The sequence below is a fragment of the Opisthocomus hoazin genome, chromosome 4, assembly GCF_030867145.1.
Source record: "Opisthocomus hoazin isolate bOpiHoa1 chromosome 4, bOpiHoa1.hap1, whole genome shotgun sequence".
NCBI classification, from domain to species: domain Eukaryota; kingdom Metazoa; phylum Chordata; class Aves; order Opisthocomiformes; family Opisthocomidae; genus Opisthocomus; species Opisthocomus hoazin.
In genome coordinates this window covers 33,657,968-33,685,009 of record NC_134417.1, presented here as the reverse complement: position 1 = coordinate 33,685,009, position 27,042 = coordinate 33,657,968, and the positions used below count along the sequence as shown (strand labels likewise).

General features: G+C 40.6%; 1 protein-coding gene across 1 annotated transcript in view; it reads left to right on the top strand.

The window, feature by feature from the left end:
* CNTNAP2 (contactin associated protein 2) overlaps nt 1-27,042 on the top strand; it is a 1,116,355-nt gene that overhangs the window by 907,904 nt on the left and 181,409 nt on the right. The window contains exon 15 of the mRNA XM_075418555.1: nt 26,494-26,621. Within this exon, the coding sequence (XP_075274670.1) occupies nt 26,494-26,621 (128 nt within the window). The remainder of the gene's footprint in view (nt 1-26,493; nt 26,622-27,042) is intronic.

The following is a 27,042-nucleotide window of genomic DNA, read 5'->3' as shown; positions in this document are numbered from 1 at the left end:
ACCACAGAGATAGACAAGTCAATGCTAGAGACAGAGGAGTCAGCCATGGTGCCAAACCACAGCGCTAGAGTTATATGGAGAGTGAAGAATATAAAGTTGGAGGGCTCTGACTGGAACAGAAGGACTAGAGCAGGGTGGCAGGAGGGAGGTAGGTTTGGTCCTGTGACAAACTGGTAGCAATAAAAAGAAGATATTGTAATAATAATTACCATAATGGCAGAATTAGGAGCACTTACAGTTTTCATTGCTTGAGGCAGTGGATGCCTATCCACGAGTAATAGTCTCTGTACCATATGTTGATTGTTTTCTTCTACACAGAGGGAAATGCATGGGGGAAATAGTTCTGACTTTTGATCTCTGCTTGTGGCTTCCCTAAGAGTCACAGATGATAATTTAATAAGCAGTATTCACTCAATAATCTTTGTCTGTAAACTGCGTGCCCCCTATGTACACTGAGATTATATGTAATCTACTAATATAGCTTAATAGATTAATATAATTATTATATTTTTACAAAAATTAAAATAAGATTGCTATCATAATAGATATACTCAGAACTTCAGACAAGAAGACATTTATACAGTGTTTCTCTGGATATGTATCAGGGTTTTTTTCAGGGAAACTACTGTATATTACAGGACAATTTATGAAAAATAGTTATACAACTGGATATTGCATTTTAATCTGTAGTGTGTGTAATTCGCAAGAAGAAATTGAAGCCTCTTTATAGTCTTTAAAAAAGTTTTTTTTAAGATTCATTTTTGCAGTTTAGTTTTGGCAGAATCTAGCCCATTCCAAAGTTATAGCTTTGGGGATTTGGAATTATTTTGAGGAGTCCTGGTCAGGAGTATTCTCTAGCCAGGTTGATAGATACATAAAAAGCAAGTGAGCTCCAGAGGTGAGGAGACCTCGCTGACTAGAGTTGTCAGGGGCAGAATACCAACCCGGGCCTCCAGCAGGTCCATGCTCAACTCTGCTGACAGCAAAACAGCACCTGGTTGGGACCAGAGCATCTGCAAGGGCACTAGTCGAGACCTTCTGTGAGCGGGTAGATGCAGCCATGGTGGCAACGGGAGCCCGGGAAGGGCAGAGACCGCTGAGAGGCCCAGAGAGGCAGCCAGTCGCTGGGAAAGTGTGCATCCGCCACATCCATTCAGACCTTGCTTTTGCATATACAACTTTACGTATTCCAACTGTTGCAGAAACTATAGTAGATGTTCTCATCCTCAGAGGTGACACAGTGTTAGCTTAGGAATATTGGGAGCATGACTTTGGTACAGAGGGGAGCATGATGCCAGGATCCTCAAGCAAGGATGGACTGAGATAACTCCAGAACTAAAATCCAGGCATTGTGACATAGACATTAATAAACTTTCTAATAAACAAAAATAAATTCTTCCCCATGAGGGTGGTGAAACACTGGCCCAGGTTGCCCAGAGCAGCTGTGGCTGCCCCCTCCCTGGCAGTGTTCAAGGCCAGGTTGGATGGGTCTCTGAGCAACCTGGGCTGGTGGAAGATGTCCCTGCTCATGGCAGGGGGTTGGAACCAGATGATCTTTAAGGTCCCTTCCAACCCAAACCATTCTGTGATGCTATGATTCTAAACCTTCGTAACAGAGTTACAGTGGTACTCCAGCATGGCATGGAAGTTACCATTAGTACAGGGAGCTTTGCATCTTATGATGAGCAGACAGGTCTCAGCTCACAGCCGGACAAAGCGGCTTGCCACGGCTGTCACCCTAGCTCATCAGCACGACTGATTTTAGAAGAACTTACAGTCCCCGAAAACAGAATGGCTGAGTAAATGCCAAGCTGGGGCTGGGAGGCCGAGTGGGACTTCTGCAGGAATTGCGGATCTTGTCCACAGCTGGGAGCACTGCATTTCATCATGGCATGCCCCCAATGATCTTCTGCTCCTGCCCAGACAATGTGAAAAAAGTTAATATCTGATTTTTATTTTTGGAGGGGGGGAGTGGGGAAACACAGTGGGGAGGCAGTAGCTAGAGCAACAACTATATTGGGAAAAGTAAAGAAGAGAAATGAGAAAATAAGTCTGCTGGGTGGAAACTGTGGGGATAAAAGCTGAAGGAGAGATTCAGTGCAGAGAGGAAGATTTTGAAGTGCAGGGCACTCTCCTTAAGAGACTGGGGAGCCACTGAATTGTGGGTCAGGCTGAATCGCAATGAGGTAGTGCAAGTAGAATAGTGTCTGCAGTTTTTATTGTAGAAGTTAGAAACCGTGTTCGAAATGAAGGAAGGAATTACATTTTATGAACAAGCTCGTAGTGAAGGCAGAAGAATGCTCCCCTAGAGAACTGGATTCTCAGTCTTCCTCTGGAACCACATTCTTGCATGATGCTTGCCAAGTTTCATAAGCTGTTTCTTCACAGAGCAGTCATTAGCTTGATCCTAATTTTCTGGCTACCTAACTGGAAACCCAGAGGTCCAGTTTGTGGAGATACCGAACATTCACAGCTGCAGCTGGAAAAAGCGATCACTCTCACTGAATGTATCTCATGCTGTCCTCCAAAACAACAGCAAAATGCCTGTAGTCATCTACAGTCAGATTGAGCACTGAAAATGTGCTTTTACCCTTAACTTTGTCAGCCTTAACATCCAGTCTGTGCAATGGAGGTGATGCCAGATACTCACCTCACAGAGGGATTGCATAGATAGGTAAATTTATGAAGCAATCATCTACTGGGGTAATGAGCACTGTAGAAAATCCAATGAGAAAATGCAGTCTTTATAGAAGAAGTTGAAATACACATTAAATATAACGTAGGGTCCACATACTGAATCATGAGAGTAAATCAGGATAGCAAGCAGTGTTTTATTAAGTATCGTCTGCCTCCTGTACTGAATAATGCTGTGGAGCCCTCTAGAAAAAATAATCAGCGGTGCCCAGAATTGCTTCATGGTGATAACTAAAGGGGACAAATTAAAGCTCTTTAAGCAGCCTGTAATATTTATTTTTCCTAAATTTTGTGTTTGATTTGATTTTTTTTTTTTTCACATATATGAGTAAGTTTGTAGAAGTACGTAACCAGCTGTGTTAATTATGGACTCAGTTGCAATGTAATTTTTCCCGGGGACTGGCTTACACCATAGAATTGATATACCTTAAATCTGGGTCATTTTTCTGCTAATGCTTTTGAAAAGTTCACTGAGCAACTTCACACCTTGTCTGTCTGAATAAAATAGAAAAGAGCATTCTTTAAGTTGTAGAGTTACTTTGTGCATGCCTGATGTGTTCATTATCAGGCCTGGGTGGTAGCGAAGGCAAATGGTAGATACCGGCAGGGAATTTGAGATACGGAAATAAAAAGTGTATTTGCACGTGTCATCTAAAATAGAACCCGATTCTTAAGAGAAGCCCAGGTTGTTGCTGCTGTGTAAATATTGAGTAATCATTTCTGTCCAGGTAAAGAAACAAAAACACAGGTGGGAAGAGCTTTACCCAGAGCAATCCTACCAAAACGAATCTTAGTCCCAAATTATCCATGATTTCTGTCCAAAATAAAATTAATTCAGAGGCAAGTGAGATTACAAAAAAAAGTTACTTTTACTTGCTAACAAAGATAATTTAAGAGTGTGTGGCTGACGTTCAAAGTCACAGAATCACAGAATGGTCGGGGTTGGAAGCGACCTCTGTGGGTCACCCAGTCCAACCCCCCTGCCAAAGCAGGGTCACCCAGAGCAGGGTGCACAGGACCGCGTCCAGGTGGGTCTTGAATATCTCCAGAGAAGAAGACTCCACAGCCTCCCTGGGCAGCCTGTGCCAGGGCTCCATCACCCTCAGAGGGAAGTTGTTCTTCCTCATGTTCAGCTGGAGCTTCCTCTGCTTCAGTTTGTGCCCATTGCCCCTTGTCCTGTCGCTGGGCACCACTGAAAAGAGTCTGGCCCCGTCCTCTTGACACCCACCCTTCAGATATTTATGGGCATTTCTAAGGTCCCCTCTCAGCCTTCTCTTCTCCAGGCTGAACAAGCCCAGCTCCCTCAACCTCTCCTCGTAGGAGAGATGCTCCAGTCCCCTCCTCATCCTCGTAGCCCTCCGCTGGACTCTGTCCAGTAGCTCCTCATCTTTCTTGAACTGGGGAGCCCAAAACTGGACACAGAACTCCAGATGGGGCCTCATCAGGGCAGAGTAGAGGGGAAGGAGAACCTCCCTCCCCTGCTGGCCACACTCCTCCTAATGCATCCCAGGATCCCATTGGCCTTCTTGGCAAGTCAGATTGCCTCAATCTTGAAAGAATAAATTCTACATAGTTTGCTGTTATTAGTAGCAAGAAATTCTCTGTGTTGCTGTTAACATCTTCTTCAAATGAATAATTGTAGGTAAAATGTATGGCTTTTTGAAAAAAAAAGGTCTAATTTGAATAAGAATATTATTATTATTATTACCGTTTATGCAGTCCCTTAAAAGATGGCTGGCATTGTAGAGACAGACTGTACCAATTAAGTAGCAAATGTCAAGATCTGTAGAGAAATTTTGCTTCCTACTCTTCTTTGATCCTAGAGTCAGTGAAACACCTAGATTGGCCAGAGTTTCCACTTACTCCTTACTTTTTTCTTTGGTAGCAGCCACGATATGTGAGAAGACATGATGCTGGGCATGGATTTACTGGGAAAAGGTGGCCTAAGAAGCTTTTTTGCTTGAGCACTTCCTGGTGAGGATGCACTTCAGGTTACGAAGTAGGGCATGGACTTCACTGCTGACTGTTGTGGTGACTCATCATCTTTCAAGAACCGTTTGGTGGCCCTAAAGATGATCGAGAGGGATTAAGGAGAATTTGAAGATAACTGTTTTGGACAGGTGGAGGGAAAAGAGCAATGAAAACAGGAGGAGGGAGCCTCATTTTCTTATTTATCCTCCGTTACAGTTTGGAAATGAAAGTTTCTTGCTCCAAAGCCTGCAAAATTACTTTGTGAGGTGTTTGCCAGAACACTCTGCCGGACATATAGCTCCTTCCCTTCAGAGCTCTGCTCCTGCAGTGGGGGTCTCGGAAGACAGTTTCAGGTCGTGGGAAAAGACAGTTAAACAGGGCTCAGATTGACAGGAGTTTTTTGAGTGACAGGAATATGGGTGGACGTTGAAATGCCAGCCTGTGGCTGTAGCAATGACAGGTAGGTCATCTGTAGCCAGATTTAACAAGATCTTAAAGACTCCTGGAGCTATTGGTAGGCATCAAGGCTGAAGTATAGCACGTACTAATTCCCATTGAAATCATTGCTACTTCAGTTCCTGACTCCCTTAGGGCACTTTTGAAAATCCGTCTGTCCTTTAACCTTGGGCGGTCTCGGTAACGGAGCTGCTGATGCAGAGAGAACCAGCTAGTTGCATGACACTGGCGTCCCCTATCCTTCTTTAGAAGCTGCCAACAATGTCTTTGGATATTGTTTTACCACTGCTTTCCCATTTAGGAACCAACTGGAATTTCCACAGAGGTGTTATGTGAGAAGAATTGACTAGGTTATATATTTTCTGTGAAGAAAAAAATCCAAACAAACAAACAAAAAACACAAACCCAAACAAAAAACTCCTAAGAATTTATCATTGGCTCTACTTGATTACATTTTGATCAAATTTACTTACTATTTGTCGCATTATGTAGAGAAATCTTTAAGTAAATGGGTCAAATACAGATTTAGCTAAAAGAACTTGAAGGTCTGCAGAAGTTGCAGTGAGGAACTTGCATGACTGTAAACATCCAATATATTGATATGAAAAATTTCCAATGTAACCAGACAGATCGACTGGATGCAAAAATCAAATATTTCTATAATGTAGCCATATGTTTAAGCAGTACCTGACAAAACAGACTTTTTTGCTGAATTACAGATGCCTGTATTTAACAAGAAAATGTACTGGTTTGTATTACGTGAAACCAGAAGACTGAAAAAAAGAACAGAGAATTATGTAATAAGATTCGTGATGTCCTGCTGTTTTGCCTGGCGTCTGATAAAGATGATCAACCTCAGTTTCCTAGAAGTTGAGGACATTAGGCTGCACCACCTTGAAAACCGTAATTCAGCATTTTGCAGAGCTGAAAGGCCATCTTTGAAATGACAGAGCAGAAAACACAATTAGTAATTGTGTTTTGTGTTGTAGCTGTGTACAGTGATTACATCTGGTCACCCTATGACAGCTGGAATATCAAAACTTATTTTTTAGTTATGCTTAAGGAATAAACTGTTTTGTGGGTGAAGGCGGAGAAGCTTAGCTGACAACTTCCATGACTTCATGTGGTTGTTTTTCTTGTACTCGTACAAATCCAGACAGCCTGTTGTAGGTTTTTAGGGTTGCCTTTCAAGAGTTCCTCCTTACATTGACACTGGCACCTAGCGTGAAGATAATTCCAGTCACTCAAAATTTATCACTATGACATAGCGCAATGGCACAGAATAAAAATCTGCAAGGCAACGAACACTAAAGACAGAAAGTCAAGCATTCAGACCTTAGGAAATGTTAGATGTGATACAGCTGGCAGTACTTTTTTTCCAAATGATGGATCGATTTGGGCTGAAACTTCCAGCAACAGACAAGCAGATAGCCAGGAGCCAGGAAGCTGCTTCCTGCCAGGTATAGTTTGGCCATTAGAACTACTCTAGTAGGGAAACGGGGCGTGTGACGGGGCGTTAAAGAGGCTGCTGCCTCTGCTGCGTTCCTCAGCTGCGCTCGTCAGCTGTGACTGGGGTGCACTATTGAGGCAGAGTTTGCGTGCCAAAAAATGTGGAATCTTCCCATTAAGTGAGTTCTGTCCTCTCTTTTTATAATCCGTTCTATATTTTCTTTTTAGAAACTATATATAACTCGTGTTTGTCCATTATGCGTTCCTCTTTTCTGCTTCTGCCACGAGAGAAGGCTGAACGGTTTTGTTACTGATAACAACAGATTAAGAGTTTGCGCGATGGAAATGATGATGTGGAAAACTCCCTCCAGCACTTGGCCGTGTCACAGATGGGCTAAATAGCACCTTGCAAGTTCTCCTCTGCTTGTGCCTCCGTACCACCACAGCACTCTAGCCACAGACCAGAGCTCGGTTAGACAAAGCTGTCCACAAACACAGAAGGGGCTGGGTTTTTTCCTCAGTGTTCATGCTATCGTAAATATGTACATAAGACTAATGTGAGTGATTTAGAAGTTAATCTGAGGGCAGATGCAGGGCATAGCACCTCTTGCACGCAAGTCTTCAGGCTGCTGGTTTCATGTAGACTTTGAAGGGCAGAACCTGCTGCCCTGGCGTTTTCCCTGGTGTTTATGTTGTATTGCTCGTGCACAGCCCACAGCTGGCAGCTCTAGTCCAGGACCCAGGCAAACCCAGCATCACCTAGCATGCTCTTTCTCCTGTAGAGATCTTCCATGCAAGTACTGACAACAGCCATGTCTGTAGCTTGTGGGACCTGAACTAATACAGGTTGAGGGCATTAGGAGTTTGGGGATGCAGCGAATCATGAAACTTGCAAACAGTACTCCTGTTTTCTCTCTTCTCGCTCCTGTATTATTCACCTTTGGGTCTGGATCGTGGCCTTGTTTATAACAAGCTGATATACTTGGCGCTTAGCTGCCATCCCGCTCATTGGCATTAAAGGGAGCATTTACCTCAATGCTTGTGGCTCACAGCAGTGACCAAACAGCTGAGAAACCAAGTCTTAGCTTTCTCCAAAACTGAAAGCACAAGCCAGTGCGGACATTGATGTGACATGAAATAACTGGCTGTCTGCCTCAACTTTGTTAAATTGGCACCTTCTTACCTGGCGTTGTATATTCAGTCCTGTGCGCATATTTTGCCATTACTGTGATTCTTCATCCCACAAGCGATACAAAACTAACGTAGCTGAGGCTGAGGAAGCAGGAATCTGTACTGCATCGTGAGCAGAGTCATCTGCCTCACTACATATCTAAGAAATGACTGAGCTGTAGCAACCTGCTGAGGATGAAGACGATTCCCATTTGGCTTCAGGTTCATTCACCAGTCAGTGCTAGCAGTAAGGAATGAACTTGAGAGCAATGACAAGAGGTTGTCCTTGTTGATTGGTTTGCTCGCAAATCTCTGTGAGACAATAAATGAGCATGCGGCTTGTTGCCAACCTCATGTCTGAGTGTTGCTGTGCTCAGCTGACCTCAGTTCCAGCCAGTCACAGGCAGCTGGTCTCATCCAGAGCTTTTTCAGTTCTAGAGTGACTCAATAGCGGTGCTGAAAAAAATCTGTCAGAATTAAGTATCTGTGCTTATTATTCTGTGGGATATTCTTGCTATTGTTAGAAACATCCCATGGTTTTTGGCGTATTCGAAGAAATCTTAGATAGGCTTATGAATTAGCCAGTGAAAATGCAGATGTATGATTTTTTTCTACCATACAGATGATGTAAAATATAATTCCCAGCATATTTGTATTCTTTTTGTTGTTAAATTTGATGATTAATGTGTAAGTGACAAATCAAGTAACCCAGAGCAAGGATGTCTGCTATGTCTTGCCTAGAAATATACAGAATTTTTAGCCTGAATGAAAAGCTTATGGTCTTAACTTTAAAGTAAATGACCTTACTGCTGCAGCTTGTCAGGTAAGGGCAGAGTATGCTGAGCGCCGTGCAACCACAGAACTTTTTGCTGCCAGTTATTTTCTCCTCCTCCTCTTGTTTGTGTGCTAACTTAAAGAGTAATGACTCTGCCCTCGGCGCAGTGCTGTGAAGATGGAATCACCCCAGTGCTGCCCAGCCCAAGGTATTTCACTCAGTGCCTGACACGGAGTGAAAACACTGACGCTCTTGAAGAGAGTGCTTTTCTTTTTGCTGAAATTGTAGGAGTCGCCTGACTTTATTTTTCTGAATCCGTGCAATCCCATGTAGAAGACATCTGAGATCTGTGACAGCCTGTGTTACAGGGTAGATGAAGATGACAGTGCGTGCTTGGCTGTTATTGCTATCAGCAGTCATATTTTAGCTGAAAAATCACAAGTGAGTCCATCAAGCTGAAGGTATTAAGCCTCCAGTGTAAACGAAAGATATCTCTGCTTTCACTGTTTGGTGTGACAGGATATAGGTATGCATAAGGGAGAGAAAGGAAGCAGTTATATGGCGGGAGGCGAGGGGAGCCCTGAAACCCTCAAGATACATTTTTTTTTTTTTGTACCAGGTCCCAGACCTGATGGGGATATTTTCTTCAGAGCCACTGATCAAAATATCATGTCATTTCATCACTCAGGGAGTTGCAAAACTTCAGCATGTAGAGGAAGAATCATTCTTTCACCTTTTCTCATTTTGTCCAGCAGATTCTTAGCACTGCAAAAGACCTGATAAAGAAAAAATAGTAGTAGTGCATTATTTAAAGAAGAAGGTTGCTCGCACTGTCTATGGTAAACACTCAAAGCAATCCAGTAAGCTCTCACAGAGTCTTCAAACGGAACAATAAAGGCGGTGGTTCTATCATGAGGAGAAAAGGGAGAAACAGCTTTTACTTTTTTATTCCCCCGTGCATTTAGACATGTAAAAGAAGTTTAAATTCTGTAAATTGTTTTCATACTGTGGGACAGGTGTGGTTTTAACTGAGTTACCATTCGTGTCTCCCTCTTGTGGTTTTTTTTTTGGTTCTTGTGTGTGTTGTACAAGCAATGAATGCCCCAGGCTTTCCAAATTACTGCTTATCGGTAATTAATCATGGCTGGACATTTTGTCCAAGCCCCAACCTCCCCTCAGTTCTCCAGCTGTATTTCTTTGCTCTGTCCCCAGTTCATGCGCAGAATACTGTAGGGATGGAAATTAGTAACTGTAGGAAACAGGAATCCTGGGACTTCCCTCAAAGCTTGTAAGAGCTGTCTGAGTATCTAATGGAGACTTTGTAAATGGGGTCTGAGGTAATTTGTTGCATTTTTGTCTCATGTTGTTTTCAGCAGTCTTTAAATTGGCATTATAAACGGAACCTGGATTCTTTACACTGAAAGTGTGTCTATATGAGCCAGCTTGCTGATGAGATTCAGATGGCTTGTTTTTCATGTTTTGCTGAAAAAGAAGAAATATTTTACTGGGAAGAAATGGTTCTATCTAAACCAGTATCTCAGGACAGCTAAAGTGTATGCTTTACATTCTTACAAATACTATATTTTGCTCGGCATTTGGTCAAGTGGAAGTTGTTCACAAGATTATGTTAAATGTAGATTGAGGGAAACAAAATCTTTCTTGAGTTACGAGTTGGGGTTGTTGCTGAAGTTGTGCAGTTCCCTTTGTATCTGTATATGAGTGTATATATATTTATTTATATAAATTGTTAAAGTAGAGGCAAATGAAAATGAAGACAAAGCAAATTTCCAAGCAAGCAGGCAAATATAAAGATAATAAGATAAAATCTGCTGACAGTGTTAGAAAATGCGATGAAGAAACAATAGAGGAAATATATAAGACTGTACCTCTATGATGCAAAAGTTTTATGTTGTCCCTGGAAAAGCATAAATTAGTCTGCAGTTGTTATTTCTATGAAATGGAAAAGTTTGAAGTGCTGTCACTAAACTTGGAATCTCATGTCTAAAACCAGTTACTTGATACATGTGACGTAAAATGTCACAATAACATTTAACAGTCAACAGTTTGATTGTGGAGTTAAAATATTTTGCAAGAGTATGAATTTAAGTATCTTTTGTCAAATTTAAGATATTTATCCATTGTTCCTGAAATAAATTGTGTCGGAAATGTTTAAAGCATTTCATAAGACCCAGGAATCTAATCCAAGCTCCTGATTTGCACAGCACACTTACAGATAATGCTCTTAAAACTGACATTATCTTCTGCTGCCATGTTGTTTGGTGCGAAAGCCCAGAACAAGAAATTTTTAATCGCTGACATTAAAAGCAGAGAAACTGTGAGTTTCTTTAAGGACCATGAAATAAGCCAACAAAATAGATAACATCTACTGGTGTAAATCCCTTGAGTTGAGATAGCAGATAGATGATGCCAAAAGTGAACAGAAAGCTCAGAAATATCAGTTATTGGCTTAATTTGTTAGTAAATTACCATATGTGATGATTGTGAAGCAGAACAGACCTAAAGGATAAACAGGGAATACCGTCACCTTCTGCTCTGAAAGCTGGAGAAAAGCCAAAAAATGTTTGGAATAATGATAAATATTGGCTTACTTAACTCTAAGGTAAAGAACTGAGGAGATCATTGAGGAAACTGAGCTGGGCAGCAGAAGCTGAAGTTTACTAAACACTTTGCTAAAGAGAGGTCAGTTCAGAGACTCTTTGAGGGTGGTTAGCTTTGCGCTCTGCTCCTCCTCTATAGATACCTAATTCTCATCAGATCAGAGTCACTCAGTCTGGAAGTGGCCTCCAGGGTCATCTCGTCTGACCTGCTGCTCAGGGCCCACGGAGTCAGACTGGGGGGCTGAGGGCTGCATCCGTTTGAATGCAGAATGCCTCCAAGGAGGGACATCCCAGAATCCCTCTGGACAACCTGTGCCAGTCTTTGACCGCTGTCGTGATGAAAAATTTTTCCTTATATCTGATTGGAATTTCCCGTGTTTCAGCTGGAGTTGGTTACCTCTTTGTATGTGGATTTGTGTGTATGCACATGTGTATACATACATCTATAAATACACATGGCTTGTTGTCACGTGGAGGTGCTGTGAGAACAGGGACCCTTGCAAAGCCTGGGCCATCGGTTTAAACCATGTATTGCTGACTAAATCAGGTATTTCTCACAACCTTTTGTAGAATCAGGTATCTTCCCTGTTGCCACGGAAGAGCGTTATAGAGATGATGAAAAAACCTGAAGTAAAGACATTGAGACTGCACACTGCTAATCAGTGCTTCAGATTTTAATTTCCTATTGTATTTATGGGAAATGACTAAGCAATAACTTTTTAACTCAAATATATCCAACAAGCTGTCAGAGCTGAATATTGAAGTGTCCAGCTGCAGAACTTGCAGAGGTTAGGCTTCATAATACTGGAAACTTCCACTTATTTTCTACTAATATTTGGTAAACGACGCCTTAAAAAAAGCCAGCTGTGGCTGGCTTATAGAATCATAGAATGGTTTGGGTTGGAAGGGACCTTAAAGATCATCTGATTCCAGCCCCCCTGTCATGAGCAGGGACATCTTCCACCAGCCCAGGTTGCTCAGAGCTCCATCCAACCTGGCCTTGAACACTGCCAGGGAGGGGGCAGCCACAGCTTCTCTGGGAGACCAGGTCCACTGTTTAACCACCCTCATGGTGAAGAATTTCGTCCTAATATCTCATCTAAATCTGCCCTCTTTTAGCTTAGAGCCGTTCCCCCTTGTCCTATCACTACACACCCTTGTGAAAAGCCCCTCTCCATCCTTCCTGTCGGCCCCTTCAGGTACTGGCAGCTGCTCTAAGGTCACCCCGGAGCCTCCTCTTCTCCAGGCTGAACAGCCCCAACTCCCTCAGCCTGTCCTCGTAGGAGAGGTGCTCCAGCCCTCGGATCATCTTCGTGGCTTATGTGCATTTCCTGAAATTTGTGGACTTGGTTTAGTTGAAAAATGATGCAACAGTCTTATGATCGGCTATAAAGTCCTCGTAAAATTACAAGCCCAAGACTTTCTGTATTTTGAGAGACAGCAAAGAGAGTGCTGTGATCCAAAAATACGTTTATTTGTCGTTACATTTTTACCTATCAGAGGATGTAACAAAGTAATAGAGAAAAATTATAAGACCCACCTCAGTAAATAGGAGAAAGTAAGTCATCTGGAAACACTTTCTCTGTCTGGCGGCTGGCTTTGTTTCTTGGACAAGATTAGCAGCTTTCTGGTGGACTAGGAGTTGGTTCGCTTTCTGTGTGTAAGCGGTCTGAACAAGCTGCAGTTCTTTGGTAAAACTCAGGGTCTGTTTCTTCCCTGGCTCGATGTTAGTTTTGCCCTTGCCATCCACAAAACTTGATGAAATATATATTATAAGGAATCAAAGTGCAGGCAAAACATGGTTTTGTTCTTGCTTTCGTTGTCAGAGTAGTAGTTCAGCTTCAGCTGCTAAAGAAGTTGTGTATTTTTTGAATGCCCATGCTACTCTTGTATTTTACTGCTTACAATATTTACGCTGAATCAGTCTTTTAACTGAGATTTTTATATGGAGCACTTATTTGTAACAATGTGTGAATGAAATAATTCAAGTCTGTAGGGGGAAATGGGTATACTGATGATTATATCTCTGGTTATATTCTTGGTTTCGTTGTACAATGAAGAAAATAATGAATTTGGCTTTTTAGCCTACCAACTCAGCCTGAGTGCAGAAATGTGTGGTGACATCTACACAGAGACTGTTACCACCGAAGTTTTACGAAAGGCCTTGTACACAGCTGTTTTAGTGGAGATTCTTCATTTGACCCTCAGATAAAGGGAATTTATGGCTTTCTTGGAAGAACGATTCAAGGCTTTTCATGCTGGGTGTGCAGAATGACAGAAAGTCAGAGATAGTTGACAATGGAAGCTTCTCTTTCTTATGCCCCCTCCCAAGAGCAGATTTGTCAAAAATTAAAAGAAAAAGTTGAGCAACTGAGCTGTTGTAGTCAGGATTCAGTAACGAGGAAGAAAAGACTCAGAATCTGTGGAAAGGGAGTCCACACTATGCAGACACAACTGTTAATCCCAGGCATCTTTGTAAAGTCTCCTATGAAAAGAATTCAGAAAAATCAATATTTTCATCTCCATTTTATAATGGGAAACAATAAAAGGAAATGAGAAAAAATGAAGAAGATACAGTATGATTTAGTGAGGGGATAGGTGAAAAGTGGAAGAGTGGAAGAGGGAAACACATGCGGCTTAGGAGAAAATGGAAAAGCCGGAGCATAACATCGTGGATTATCACTTGTGGGAATTCAGTCACAGGGATATCAGTCTTTGGGAAGACCTCATCCTAAAATCGCTATTACTTCGAATAATTAACCGTTAAAATTGGCATTAGTTTGACAGTTTCTGTATGCCATTGCATCATATTATGTACACGTACTATGAGAAAACAGACAAATGGAATCAGATAGTTCAGTATCATGATCATTTAGGGAGGTACTGACAATAATAGGTCATTGATCCTCACTGGGATCTTGGACTGTGTTGCATGAAAAGAAAATAATTCATAATTGTCAATATAAGTAATGCAACTCTCATGTGCTTGTCTCAGATGAGAAACAGTTGTACTGACAGCATGTCATAAAATAAATCTTTGTTATAAAAATAAATTCTGAAGAATAATATTTCATAGCAAAGTCTCAGGACAGATGTAGATCACTTTCAGGCTTCATCCACTATCATCTGTATTTCAGAGGAATGCAAACCATATTGTACAGAAAGTTGTTCTCTGCTTGTATTTCTGAGTATTTGCCTTTTCTGCTTTTTTTCTGGAAAAGTATACTAAAATTATTTTTATTATTTACTTTAAAACAAATTATGTTAGTGGCTTCAGTCAAAGAGGTATCAATAGTATATTCTGGTTTTTATGAGTCTCTGCTCCTAAAACCACAAAGATCCTATCAGTTATCATCAAAAACATCATCAGTATTTTGAAAATTAGAGATTGATTTAAGTGAAGAGATTGCAGTCTGTCTCAATCACAAAGAAACACGAATATGTTGCACCTTGATAAAAAAAATTTATTAGGTGCTCTGTGAAACACTTGCTAGCTGTGACCAGGAATAAGCATTGAATACAACTCACTTGTAAATACCGAAGATAAGTCATAGATGGTCAAAAGGAGATACAAGCTACTGGCTGATGATGCTCCCTTGTGATTGTTTCAGGTTTTCCCCTGTGGTCAGTCAATACCGTAGCATGAGAGTCATGCTCCCGGAGGACTCAGAGGTCTCCTTTGTTACAGATGTGGCAATGCCACTTGTTCTCAATCACTTGTCCACTTAGACAGCACCTGCACCTTTGCTGGGGTAGGAAGAAGGTAGTACTGCCCGGTGGAGAAATGCTTGTTTCACCAGGTGGAAATACGACAGTGCGGAACCTCTCTGAAAACTCCCGAAGTAGTTTAAATCAAATGTATGTTTGAACTTTCTGTAATGGACCTTACTAAATACTGGGTTGGAACTATTTAGATTAAAAAGCTATATTTTTAAATACTCTCTAATATAGAAACATTACAAAATAGAAATGCATTTTTAGTATAATGGAGGATGCATTTCCCCATCATTGGGGCCATGGAGAGACAGGCTCCAGGGCTGAAGGTATTGAGGGAGATTTTATTAGCACTGCTGCATTCTATTACTTCTTTAGAAAAGGGATAGCCGATAAAACTGCAAAGAATGAAAACTGACACTTCATCATAATTTGTTGTTTCTCAGAAAGCTGCATCAGTTCTTTGTCATCTACGATGTCATATACATTTTCTCCATCAATCTGGACACTTTGTGTAACTTCAGTTGCTAAGGCAGATATCGTTGTCATCTTTACACATAAATATCCTCAATTATTTCTTGCCAAAAAGACCTCAAAGATCTGGTTTGACAGTAAGGCCTTGTCATCTTCACAAACTGCAGTTTATTTTTTGGGAGGCATTTAGTTGGAGACGAGCACCTATTTATACTTAAGAGTTATTTGTAAGGATAGTAGAATGAGTAAAGATTAGAAGCATTGTCTACTGTCATTCAGGATTTCGTGGATAACAAGGTGGCTAACTGTATCTCAAGGATTCTCAACACAAAAAGATGATCTAAATAATGCATAATAGAACTGCTAGAAGGCATACTGACTTTTATTTTCATTATATCTCCCTGGAAAGGACCTAATCTCAAGGAAATGCAAGTTTTATGGAGGTACTAAATCATCTAATCTTCTGTTTTGTTGAATCTTTTTCATCTTCACTCAAGAAAGTGAACACGACACAGAAATGGGGGAATGGAGTCAATAGCAAGTCTTGTCACAGCATAAATTGCACGATGAAAGCTAGAGGCCGCCCCTGTAAACAAAATGGGAAAGTATTTTGAAATTGCATTAAATGTATGTTTTCTTTCTTTGTAGGAAACTAAAGCAAAATAATAAAATAATCTTATTTTAATGACTTCAAAGGTATTTCTTGAAAAGACATTGTACACTTTGCGGGAACACGATTTTTTTAAAACCTCATTAAGTACCTTGTTTAGTATCCTTACTCATTTCTCCTGTTACTGTCATACATGTGTGTGGATAGACACACAGGCAGACAAGAGGTAGGGTAGCATAAAGACATGAAAAGGGCACAAAGAAATTAACCTATTGATAAAGTTGCATATCATTGCACAACAAGGTTGTATGTCTTTTTAGCAAAAGCTCTAAAAAAGGAACCTAATTGAAATGAAATTAATTCTGAGACATATGTGCGTGTTTGTAAGCAGAGAGGAGGTGACAAGTATCCATGGTTTGCTTGTGCTTTATAGCAAAGTGTTTACAGAATGAAAGAAGACATCCGTTAATTATCGCTATGCTGCACCATTGCTTTCAATGTGCTGGAGTATCTTGGAGCATTCAGTTTCAGACCACAGAATCACAGAGTGGTAGGGGTTGGAAGGGACCTCTGTGGGTCACCCAGTCCAACCCCCTGCCGAAGCAGGGTCACCCAGAGCAGGCTGCACAGGACCTTGTCCAGGCGGGTCTTGAATATCTCCAGAGAAGGAGACTCCACAGCCTCCCTGGGCAGCCTGGTCCAGGGGTCCGTCACCCTCAGAGGGAAGAATTTCTTCCTCATTTCTGATGAAGGGGTGTACATTTAAAATGTTTTGTAGTGGGTTATTTAATTATTCTTCTAACTAGAGGATTGTTGTGATAATAGACCCCACTTCCCTTCCCTTCCTCAACAGAAGTAGCAACATCATGCGTTATGTTTATAGCACAATTTATAGATAATTTTTTAAGGTGTTTTGCTGGATTTTGGAGCTGGATTTTTTTTAGCAGTGGCTGTTAGAAATTTCTTCTTCAATTTGGCTTTGAGTGGCTTGATGTTTGAAATAGCTGTTTTATTCCCCATCTCCTTACCAATTCCAAGATAATCTAAGGGGTCTATCTTTTATAGGTTAAGCAAAACAAACAAATGATGACAACATCAAAAAAACACGAACCTGATGACTTCACTATTCTGAGAGGTGTTTTTAAGCAGTTGGGAAAAAGCAGAATTTGTTTTGAGATCACTTCTGCTAATCATTTTGCAGTTAGAAACAGCTTTTCTATTTATTAGGTAAGCAGAAAGAAAAAAAACTAATTTGTAGAATCGCTGATTTCAATTCTGGACAGCAGTAGGGTAAGAAGCCCTTATGCTGAGTGAGGAGATACGGATGTACAAGCTGTGGGATACATAACAAAGACTAAATAAAACCGGTCTTCTGTCTTGCTGGGGTAAGTGCCCCCTTGAGAGAAGCATCACCATTGTGGTTTGCCTTCTTCCACGCGCCCACAGAAGTAAAATAAGAAACAATTATCTGGGCCTGAGACTGGAGAGAAAATTAAAGTACATTGTGATAGTTACCTATAAGGACTGGAGGGAGACAATTAGCGGATCATGTGTAATACCATAAAAATACAGTATTTCAAGAATGAGATGTGATTATAGATACAGAAGATAAGGTGTTGTGGTTGTTACAATTAAAGGTTGAGGTCAGTCAAAATAGAAAGAGGTTACTGAATAATAGGCTCAAATACACAAGTCTTCCTACAAATCACATGGTGTGCTTATTTTCCACGTGATGTCTAATAAGTAACGTGATTTTTCTGTGTCTTCCAAAATGTCACCTGTGATACAGAAGTAGGATAAGTGTAATTTTTTGCACAGAGCAGAATGCAACATACCTGAACACAGCATTTTTCATGTAAGACAGATTAATGCTTAGTAACAAACTCTGTTTCACAGAAGCCCAAAAGTAAGGCTAAAAGGGCTCAGATGTCATCTGTGTAAAGAACAAACAAGCCCAAATGAAGCTGTAGTTTGGCATAAAAAGGCAAAGGGGAGGATAAGCATGAAAAATGTTTATCAGGAGATACAAATTTGGAAGACAGAGCCAACCTACTTAGAGAATCGTAGAATCATAGAATTGTTTAGGTTGGAAAAGACACTTAAGATCATGAAGTCCAACCATTAACCCATTACTGACAAGTCCACCACTAAACTAGTCCCTAAGCACCACATCTACAGAACTCCAGGGATGGTAACACAACCACTCCCCTGGGCAGCCTGTTCCAATGCTTGGCAACCCTTTTGGTGAAGAGATTTTTCCTAATATCCAGTCTATACCTGCTCTGGTGCAGCTTGAGGCTGTTTCCTCTCATCCTGTCATTTGTTACTAGGGAGAAAAGACCAACAACCACCTCGCTACAACCCCCTTTCAGGTAGTTGTAGAGACCAATAAGGTCTCCCCTGAGCCTTCTTTTCGCAAGGCCGAACAACCCCAGTTCCTTCAGCTGCTCCTCATAAGACGTGTGCTCTGGGCCCTTCAGCAGCTTCGTTACCCTTTTTTGGGCATACTTATCCTATGTATGAAGGAGGTTTTGTGAGGTTACCTAATCAAGCACTCTGTTCTAAGGTGTGATCAGCCTAGACTTTTTCCCAGAATATTTGGTGTCGTAGCTGTAGGAGCAACTGAAGAGGTGAGCAGAATCACAGCCCCCTGATGTTCCCCTGTGGTGCCTTTGTGTGAGGCAAAGATTGGTTTCAGTGTTGGATGAGCTGTATGCATAGTTGTGATGTAAAGATGAACACTACAGGAAGTGCCGGTGAAAGGGTAGGAGCAATGGTAGGTGTCTATACAGTTGGGTTTTACTGAGATTTTCTAGGTGCACTAGGTCCCATACTTCATTAAGTTTTCTGGACCACATTCAGCGCTAAGTTATGCAATTTAGTACCTTATTGAACTCAACAGGCGTATAGAGGCTGAAGTCAGCATTAACTACTGCCCTCTGTTACTTTGTCATGCCATACTCAATTATTTTTATTTAGCGCTTTCAGTCATATGAAATAAAACTGTCAAAGTTGTCAAGAATTCCAAGAAATGAAGCCTCGAAGCTGCTGCTCTGAGATTTTTTAATATTTCTTCCAGTACAGTTCCTTGTGCCTGAAAAATCCTGCCAGAAGCACATTTGGTCTGATAGTTTGATAGGACATGATCCAAAGGCTTGTGGATAGTTATTAGAATAAATAACTGCATAGAATTCATCATTTATCTGCATAAATCTTGCGTATTCAGTAGTACATATACTAATAACACACATTTCATTAGATAACTGCTTTTAATGTGCACACAGTAAAATTTTACTGTTAGTATAGTGCATTCAGATATTCAAAAATGCATTCAGATGTGCAAAAATGTAATTAAAAATGCTTGGGGTTTTAAATATGAGAATTTTTGAAAGAGGTGGTAATACCCAGTACAGTCTTTCAGGCTTTTCTTCGCTCAGAGCTAAGGTCACCTGCTATTTCATGGGAAGTTTCAGCGTGTGTGAATGGATCATGGAATTAAGAGTTTTCCCTTTGTCAAAGTGATTAGGAAGAAAGATGTTTAACTTTCTGGGGCAGGTTGAATATTGAATGGATCATATGATTTATTGACCTTCGTTTGATTACATCTGCTAAGAACAGAGGTTTCTCATGTGTCTGTCATAAAACGAAGTATTTAAAACTTTGTAAGCATGACCAGAAAGCTTTTTTGACATTGTGAATTGTAAATTATTTTAACATTTTTATTTATTAATGTATTTCTCAGAAAGCCTTTTGGATTTTGAACTACTTTGAGATAATCATAGGTTTTGAAAATGTCAAATGAAATTTTTAACCAACTTAAAAAAAAAAGTTTCTTTGGGCAAGCTATTTGCCCTTTCCAATGTCAGTTTTTCCTCAGAAAATTCCCATAGCATCACATTGCAGCTGTAGGTCCACAGGATCTTGTCACCATGATCACCCAAGGTGGAAGGGACATCCCAATACAAGATCCAGCATTTCTGCCAAAGGAAATGCCACGTGCATTCCTTGTCCAACATAAAAAATTTATTGACTAAAATTGATTAAATTGTTGACAGATGCAAAGAGCTAGAGGTGCTGGAGATCAGTTACAGCGTGGTAGGATTCCTGGATTACATTCTTAAAGTATCTTGGTATAGAAATAATAAAAATTAGTCAACTCAGAGCAGTTGCTGGACCCCAAAAGAAGAGGAACCTCAAATTGCTTTTTTTTCTGAGAAGGACCACTGAAGAAATGAAGCTTGTGAGAGGAGCTGCTCTGCTTGAAGGAGAAACCTTTCGTCTCCACTGTTTTGTTGGAAGGAGAGTATGAGCAAATGCTCAAAAAAGGCAGATTTTCCCGTGAAATTGATCCATATTGTTCAAAAGAAAGCAGAGCTCAGTTTGCTATCTCCATTATTCACCGTTTGCTGTGGTCATTCAGTTTCTCACAAACTCCTATTTGAGGGGAAAGTCAAGAAGTCGTTTCAGGCAAGAGTCCCGTAGAACCAGTGTAAACTGTCTCCTGTTCTGGTGGATTTTTAAAATGAGACGCATTTCTCACCAGTTTCTCAATGTATCTCACTTTGAACCTCTAGCACACACAGAATGAGGAATAGGATGCCATGATAGCGTTGGCGTATCTTCTGGACTTCAAGGTTCCTTCTCAGTTGGCAGAGGTTACTGCGTCTCATCTCTTGCCACGTAGAGAAAAGCGAAGAAATAGAGCAGGCTTCCTGTTAACTTCTTAACTAAGAAACTCTGACCAAACTGCTTGCAGAAATTCCATTGTGATACATTTTCAGCATCAGGCATCCTAAATTGTTCATCTCAATCCCACGTGCATGGTCACGTGGAAAGTGTTGTTTAGACGCTCTGTCTTTGGAAGGCGCGTGGTGTTTTCAGTTTTATTAAAAAAAAAATCAAGATGATATTAACTTTCTAAAAAACCACAAATTTTATTAGAAAGTTTTTGAATTACTGAAGAATTAATTTTCTAATCACTGTTAAAGCATATAATCCTCACAAGGACGTTTATTCAAATTAACTTGCATGTTGGTGTTATGGGATTATAAGATTGAAGAGGTGTCCAAAGGAGCAAATCTGCTTCCTAATGTAATTTTAAAGTTTCTTCATCTTAAAGGTCAGGGGAGGGATAGACTACGTAAAGCAAAAAAGGACATCTAAGTCTCAATCCTAGAGTGTGAATCAAGCATGTCTTTGCATGGCTACTTTAAACTGTTTTTTTCTTCAAAGAAGGTTTGAAAGTAACTTAAGTGACTTGTGCAAAACGCAAATTCGTGTTTCTTTTGTACAGTTCGTTGTCACTAAGGCTCCAGGGAGACCTCATTGCAGCCTTTCAGTACTTAAAAGGGGCTTGTAAGAAAGATGGGGACAAACTTTTTAGCAGGGCCTGTTGCAACAGAACAAGGGGAAATGGTTTTAAACTAGAAGAGGGTAGATTTAGACTGTATATCAGGAAGAAATTTTTTACCATGAGGGTGGTTAAACACTGGCCCAGGTTGCCCAGAGAGGCGGTAGATGCCCCATCCCTGGAAACATTCAAGGCCAGGTTGGACAGGGCTCTGAGCAACTTGGTCTAGTGGTGGATGTCCCTGCTCACTGCAGTGAGGTGGGACTAGATGGTCTTTAATGGTCCCTTCCAACTCAAACTATTTTATGGTTCTGTGATTAAGCGTGTCTTTAATTTGTTCATCATTCTTCTGGTGGGACTATTTGTGAGTATGATGCTTGTAGATTAATTTAATCTGTTCAATCTTTTATAATTTTTAAACAAGGATTACTTACACCTGCTGCACCATCAGCATCATGTCTTTGGTATAATTTGTCTTTACTAATAGATGTCAAAGGATGGACTTGGTCATGTTAGTAATTTGGGTGCTGGGATTAGATGGTCTTCCACCATATTGGTTAGATTTCCAGGAGGTGAGTGCTCTCAAAAATAAAATATTTTTGAGAAGAATGAAGAAGTAAAACAGGTAAGAAGGCTGGATTTTTGAGAGCACTCAAAAATCCAGCCTTCTTACCTGTTTTACTTCTTCATTTTCCACTGCAGCAAACCTCTTGCAAACCCTTGTTTGCGCATAGCTAGCAGTTGTACCTGCATGTAGGCTTGCTTACCCAACCACAACGCCTGTTACATTGTAATGAAGCGCGTGTCGCTAAGGGTTGGTGGCTCTGTCTCATTTTTTTCACCACTGTGCTGAAGAAGAAGCTTAACTCCCTTAAGATCAGTCTTAATTAGAAGAGTTCAAAATTCTCTTTTTTTTGCTGTTAGGAATATGAGAACAACGTATTTTGTAGGACCTCAGCCCGTCCGATGCCAGTGTGGAAGAAAATGTCAACGGAGTTATGACTCTCTGTCGGTTTATACGATCCCGTAATGAGAAATTTTTCGTAATACTTCTTGGCAGCCAAGTCAGGTGTGAGTCATTAGCTCCAGCTTAATGTAGAAGAGTATCTGAGGTGACGAGATGTGGGAAAGGGACAAGAGAACTAGAAGAATCCCCGAGAACAGCAAATTCAAATGGAAACCAAGGTTTTCAGTTTAGGGTATGTTGCTGGCAGTCTACAATTGCAAAGAAGGGCAGAGCACTGGGAGCAGGGTGGATCTGAATGTATGGCTTCTGTGCTGCATAGCTTGTACGCTGAAAAGTTAACTACATTTTATCAATACCTTTCAAAAGGTAGCTAGCTCTGCTTTAATCCTAGCATTTGTTTGCCCGGTTTTTAATCCTGTTCATTAGAGCTTGACTATTTCCAAGTAACTCGCTTCCAGATTATTAAGGCCGCTGCCAAAATTGCATTGTTCATTAAATTCTCTGTAATACTAGCTCTTCTCAGCAGTTTTAATATAAATAAAATTCTTGCCAGATGTTTTTGGAAGAGAAAATGCTAATACTTGGCACGTCTGTGCCCTTCACAATGTTTTTTTGCAGACATTCGTTTGCTGATATTAGCTGCACTAAACTGGTTTATACGTCTCTCAGATCACAGAAATTCAGAGATTACAGTGGAGGTGCTTGCAGAGTAAAAAGCTGGGGCTTGGGAGAGGTGGAAAATTGTATACCTCTGCCATGGGAATACTTGGGAGTTTGTCTTCTTCAAATCACTGCTAATAATTAAATAATATGTGTTTAACACTGCAGTTTCAATCCAGTCAGTGTTTTATTTGTATTCTCAGAACAATTCCAGTTCCTCAGCTTATGTAAGCATATCTTTTAAAACTAAATCCATTCCTACCTGTGGTAAGTTCTGTATGTGTTCTCCTGTGTAGGGCTGGACTGATAATCAAGTGATGTCTAACAAAATTGGAGAAAATAAATGACTCTGGTAACAGAAGTCTGGTTGTATGAAATCATTATATAAACAAGTTAATAGTGAGACAGAATCTTATCATTACTTTAAATATGTCATTCGCTGATACATGCATAATACATTGCTTTTTTACATACCACAGAATGCTTATAAAGAGTAAGTAGATGATCATAACCAAAACAATGATAAATCTTACCCTAATATCTGCTGCTTTCATTCAAAGGCACCCTGAAGCGGTTTGCAGACTGTTATATATAGGAAAAGAAATTAGAAAGAGAAAATTACACTGAGATTCCATCAATATCTCCTGGTAATAATTACAGGATTTGATCAGATTCATTTATCTCCCATTTGGCTATTAATAGGAAGATGACACACTCTGAATTCAATCTTTATTCTCTTAAGGGGATTTTCTTTGGTGAGGAAAAACTTCAGGGATTTTCTCCACCCTCTTAATGTGCGCAGTCGTTAAATACCGGCAGAGGCGTTATCGCTTGAGGGACTGGAGTGTTCCAGGTGTGATGATTTCGGAGTCTGTAGTACAAAGTCAAGCATTAGAATCAGTCCTCGCTTTACAACTTTGGTGGCTTTGTCAGCGCTGATTAGTCCATCCTGAGGAATCACAGGTACCTCAGAGAAGCGGAACAGAGCCACCCCGTCTCTCGAGTGTATTCGTCTTTTTGGTGCGTGCATGGGCCAGAAGCTATCATTAATCCGTTTTTCGTTAAGAGCAAATGAAGTACGCAGGTTCCGCTGGAGAAGAAACCATGCATTTCTCTGAACTCTTCGGCCAGTACTCCCAACCCTCAGTGGGATCTGTGCAGGGGAGGGCGCGTTTCCTGCGACGAGGAGACCAGTAAGCAATTACCAGAAAACAAAACCATTCCTGAGAAGAGCTCTAACATTTTGTTTTATTGTCATGGCAAGAGCTTTAAAGTGACCATATCACTAAATGCATGAATAAAATATTAAAGTGAGTAGAAACAGGATCAGTAAAGAGGGAGAAAATGATTACGGCTCCTTTCTGTTTCCTTCAAAGAAGGCAAAAGCTGTTGGTGACAGGCAAAGGGCTGCCCTTTGACGTCTGTACTTGGAGCTGAAATATTAGCTCGTTTTGTGAGAGGGGAAGGAAGGAAGAGAAATGCCAATAGTTTTCTTTTCATCGCTCTTTGAAGAATTCTTTATTTTAAATAGACACGTCCATCTTTAAAGCGTTCTTTGAAAGAGTAGCAATCAGCAGAGAAAGGCAGTCTCGGAGGAAAATTTCAGAAAGAGTAAAGTGCTGACCTACATTTATCCTCTATTAGGAGGGAGTGGGTCCCGTGGATACAGGTCTTTAGCAGAGATAGAAGATTAGGTCTATGTACCTGGCTTTGTAATTCACTCTTTTCTTTCTTAAAGGGAAAGTCCTCTGATCTCCCTTTTCTTCCATCTCCTGTCTCCAAATTGAGGAATATGGTCGGTTTGTAAAGGACATTGCAATCTACGGATGAAAAGCGGTGTGCTACAGCCGAGCACAGTCTGCAGCAGCAGCCTGTGAGGGTTACTGCTCTCCTTTTCCTTCCATTCCAGCAGTCCCCTGCAGCAGCCTCACCAGTGTAGCACCTGGTGGAGCTGTGTCCAACCAGGAAGGGTGAATGATCTCAGCAATACACAGGGCCCATGGAGAAAGGCAAGTGCTCTCAAGGGCAAGAACGTACAGATTAAGGAGAACAGTCATCTATCTACTCTTTGAAAAACTCTAGTAATTAAATCTCTAATTACTCTTTTCATCACAGAGAACAGACATGAGTTCCTGTGAACTCTCATTTGATAATGTGATGGTTGTTTTTTTGATTACTTTAGTTGTGCTTCTTTTAAAAAGAAGGTTTTGCTTTCCATCTCTTCCGAAGGACCCATCATGGATAGTGACTCGAGATGCTACTGGAAAATACTACCAGGCACTGGAAAACTCCGAGCATTACCACAGATCAGGCAGATCCCTCTGTGCTTCCCAGTTGTTAGCAATCTGATGAGTCAGATCACGGAGTCATCCGAGTTAGAGACGAAAAAGACTTCCAGGAAAATGAAAGTCCTTACCAGTTGCCAGTTATATTCATACTGTGCACTTGAGTAACTTTTCCAGGTCCTGAATTCCTCCTTCATCCTGTGGTATTTTTGAATAATGTGATTGATTTTTGGATCAAAAAGTTGCTGACTTTAGATACTCAATTACATGGCAAGTTACAGCTAAAAAGAATGGGGGGGGGGGGGGGGAAGAGATAAATAGATGGATTTATTTTCCTTCCTTTTACTTTCTTTAACGTTAACAAGTATATTCCTAACACTATGTATAGTGCATTTTTTCATGTGTGGATGTTTTTTGCCTTCCATGTGTTTATGTTAAAAAAAAAAAGGCACCTGAGAGATAAGTACCTAATTAAATTCGGTGTTATTTTATTTTCTATTTGGAAAAAAGAGCACTAAACATGCCGGTTGGATTCAGCTCCTGAAATGATAAAGGAAAAATGTTGTAACTGTGCATAGTGATTTGGTACAGGCATGAAAAAGGCACCAGGTTGAAATGAGAAGCTTTTAGAGATGACTATAAATTGAACTTCATTGAGCTTGTAAACTAAAATAGGGTCTGAGGTGCATACTCATGATTAGATTCACAAGTCTGGATTTTTTTGGACTTACGCACTTAGTGTTGGAAATTACAGGACTAAGATGACCAGCCTATCTGGATAATTAGTCTTTAATACCTATTTTTTTCATATACTACTAAAAATGTTAAATACAAAAGAAGCACTGTTTCCTTGGTATGCAGAGGCTGTATTGTTAGGATAATAACTAGCAACACCTAGAGCAAAAAAGATACACTTAGCATTAGGACTTCTTTCCCTCTCAGAAGACATCAGCCAGGAGATAACAGCAAAGTATTACCCACTAGTATGGAGCTGGTCGGTCTGGAAAGCTGGAAGATCCCCACAAGCCCAGCTGAGTCCAGGACTGGCCACAAAGCAAGCTGCTACTCTGACTGTGTTCCTGGCTGGCAGTAGCTGCTGTCCGTCTGTTTTCCAGTAAATGGGTGGCCTCCTTACTCAAACTGATGTTGTTGTAGATAGGTTTTTAGGCAGCAACACTGTGCAGGTGTAATTGTTACATACCTGTTCTTTTGGTGCTTAGTTCATTGAACGATGATAATAACGATCAAGGAAATTACGTACTTCACAATTGCTTTATTTTTCTCTCTCTCTGTATTTCAGGAGAAAAGATACTGGGATGTTGTCCTACAAAGAGCACCTTCCAGTGAGTCAGGTTGTGGTTGGAGATGTTGACCGGCCTGGCTCTGAAGCCAAGATATCTGTGGGTCCTGTGCGTTGTCAAGGAGACCGTAAGTTGGCTGGTTTTCTTCCACTTACTCCTGGGTAGAAAGCAAACTAAATTGGAAATTTGTAACTTTCTTGACACCCCGTACAAGTTTAGAGAATTGGTAGCCTGCTAAGAGACTTTATTCTGTCATAGCATGATGTGATTTGAGAAATTTTGTCTATGAAACTGCACATATAATGGCTCATCTTTGCATTGAAAGTATCGGTATTTGTCTTTATTTTATGGTAAATGTGGCAACTTTGATTATTCAACAAAGTTTATGTAGATATAAGCGGTGATACAGATTGCATAAGAACATCTCAACATCTGTGCTCCTGTTGAGTGCTCTTGCCAGTGTCATTATCCTTGCTATGCATATCACTGTAAACTAGGTTTATGGGACATACATACTAGTGTGATGGCAAAACTTATTGCTGTAAACT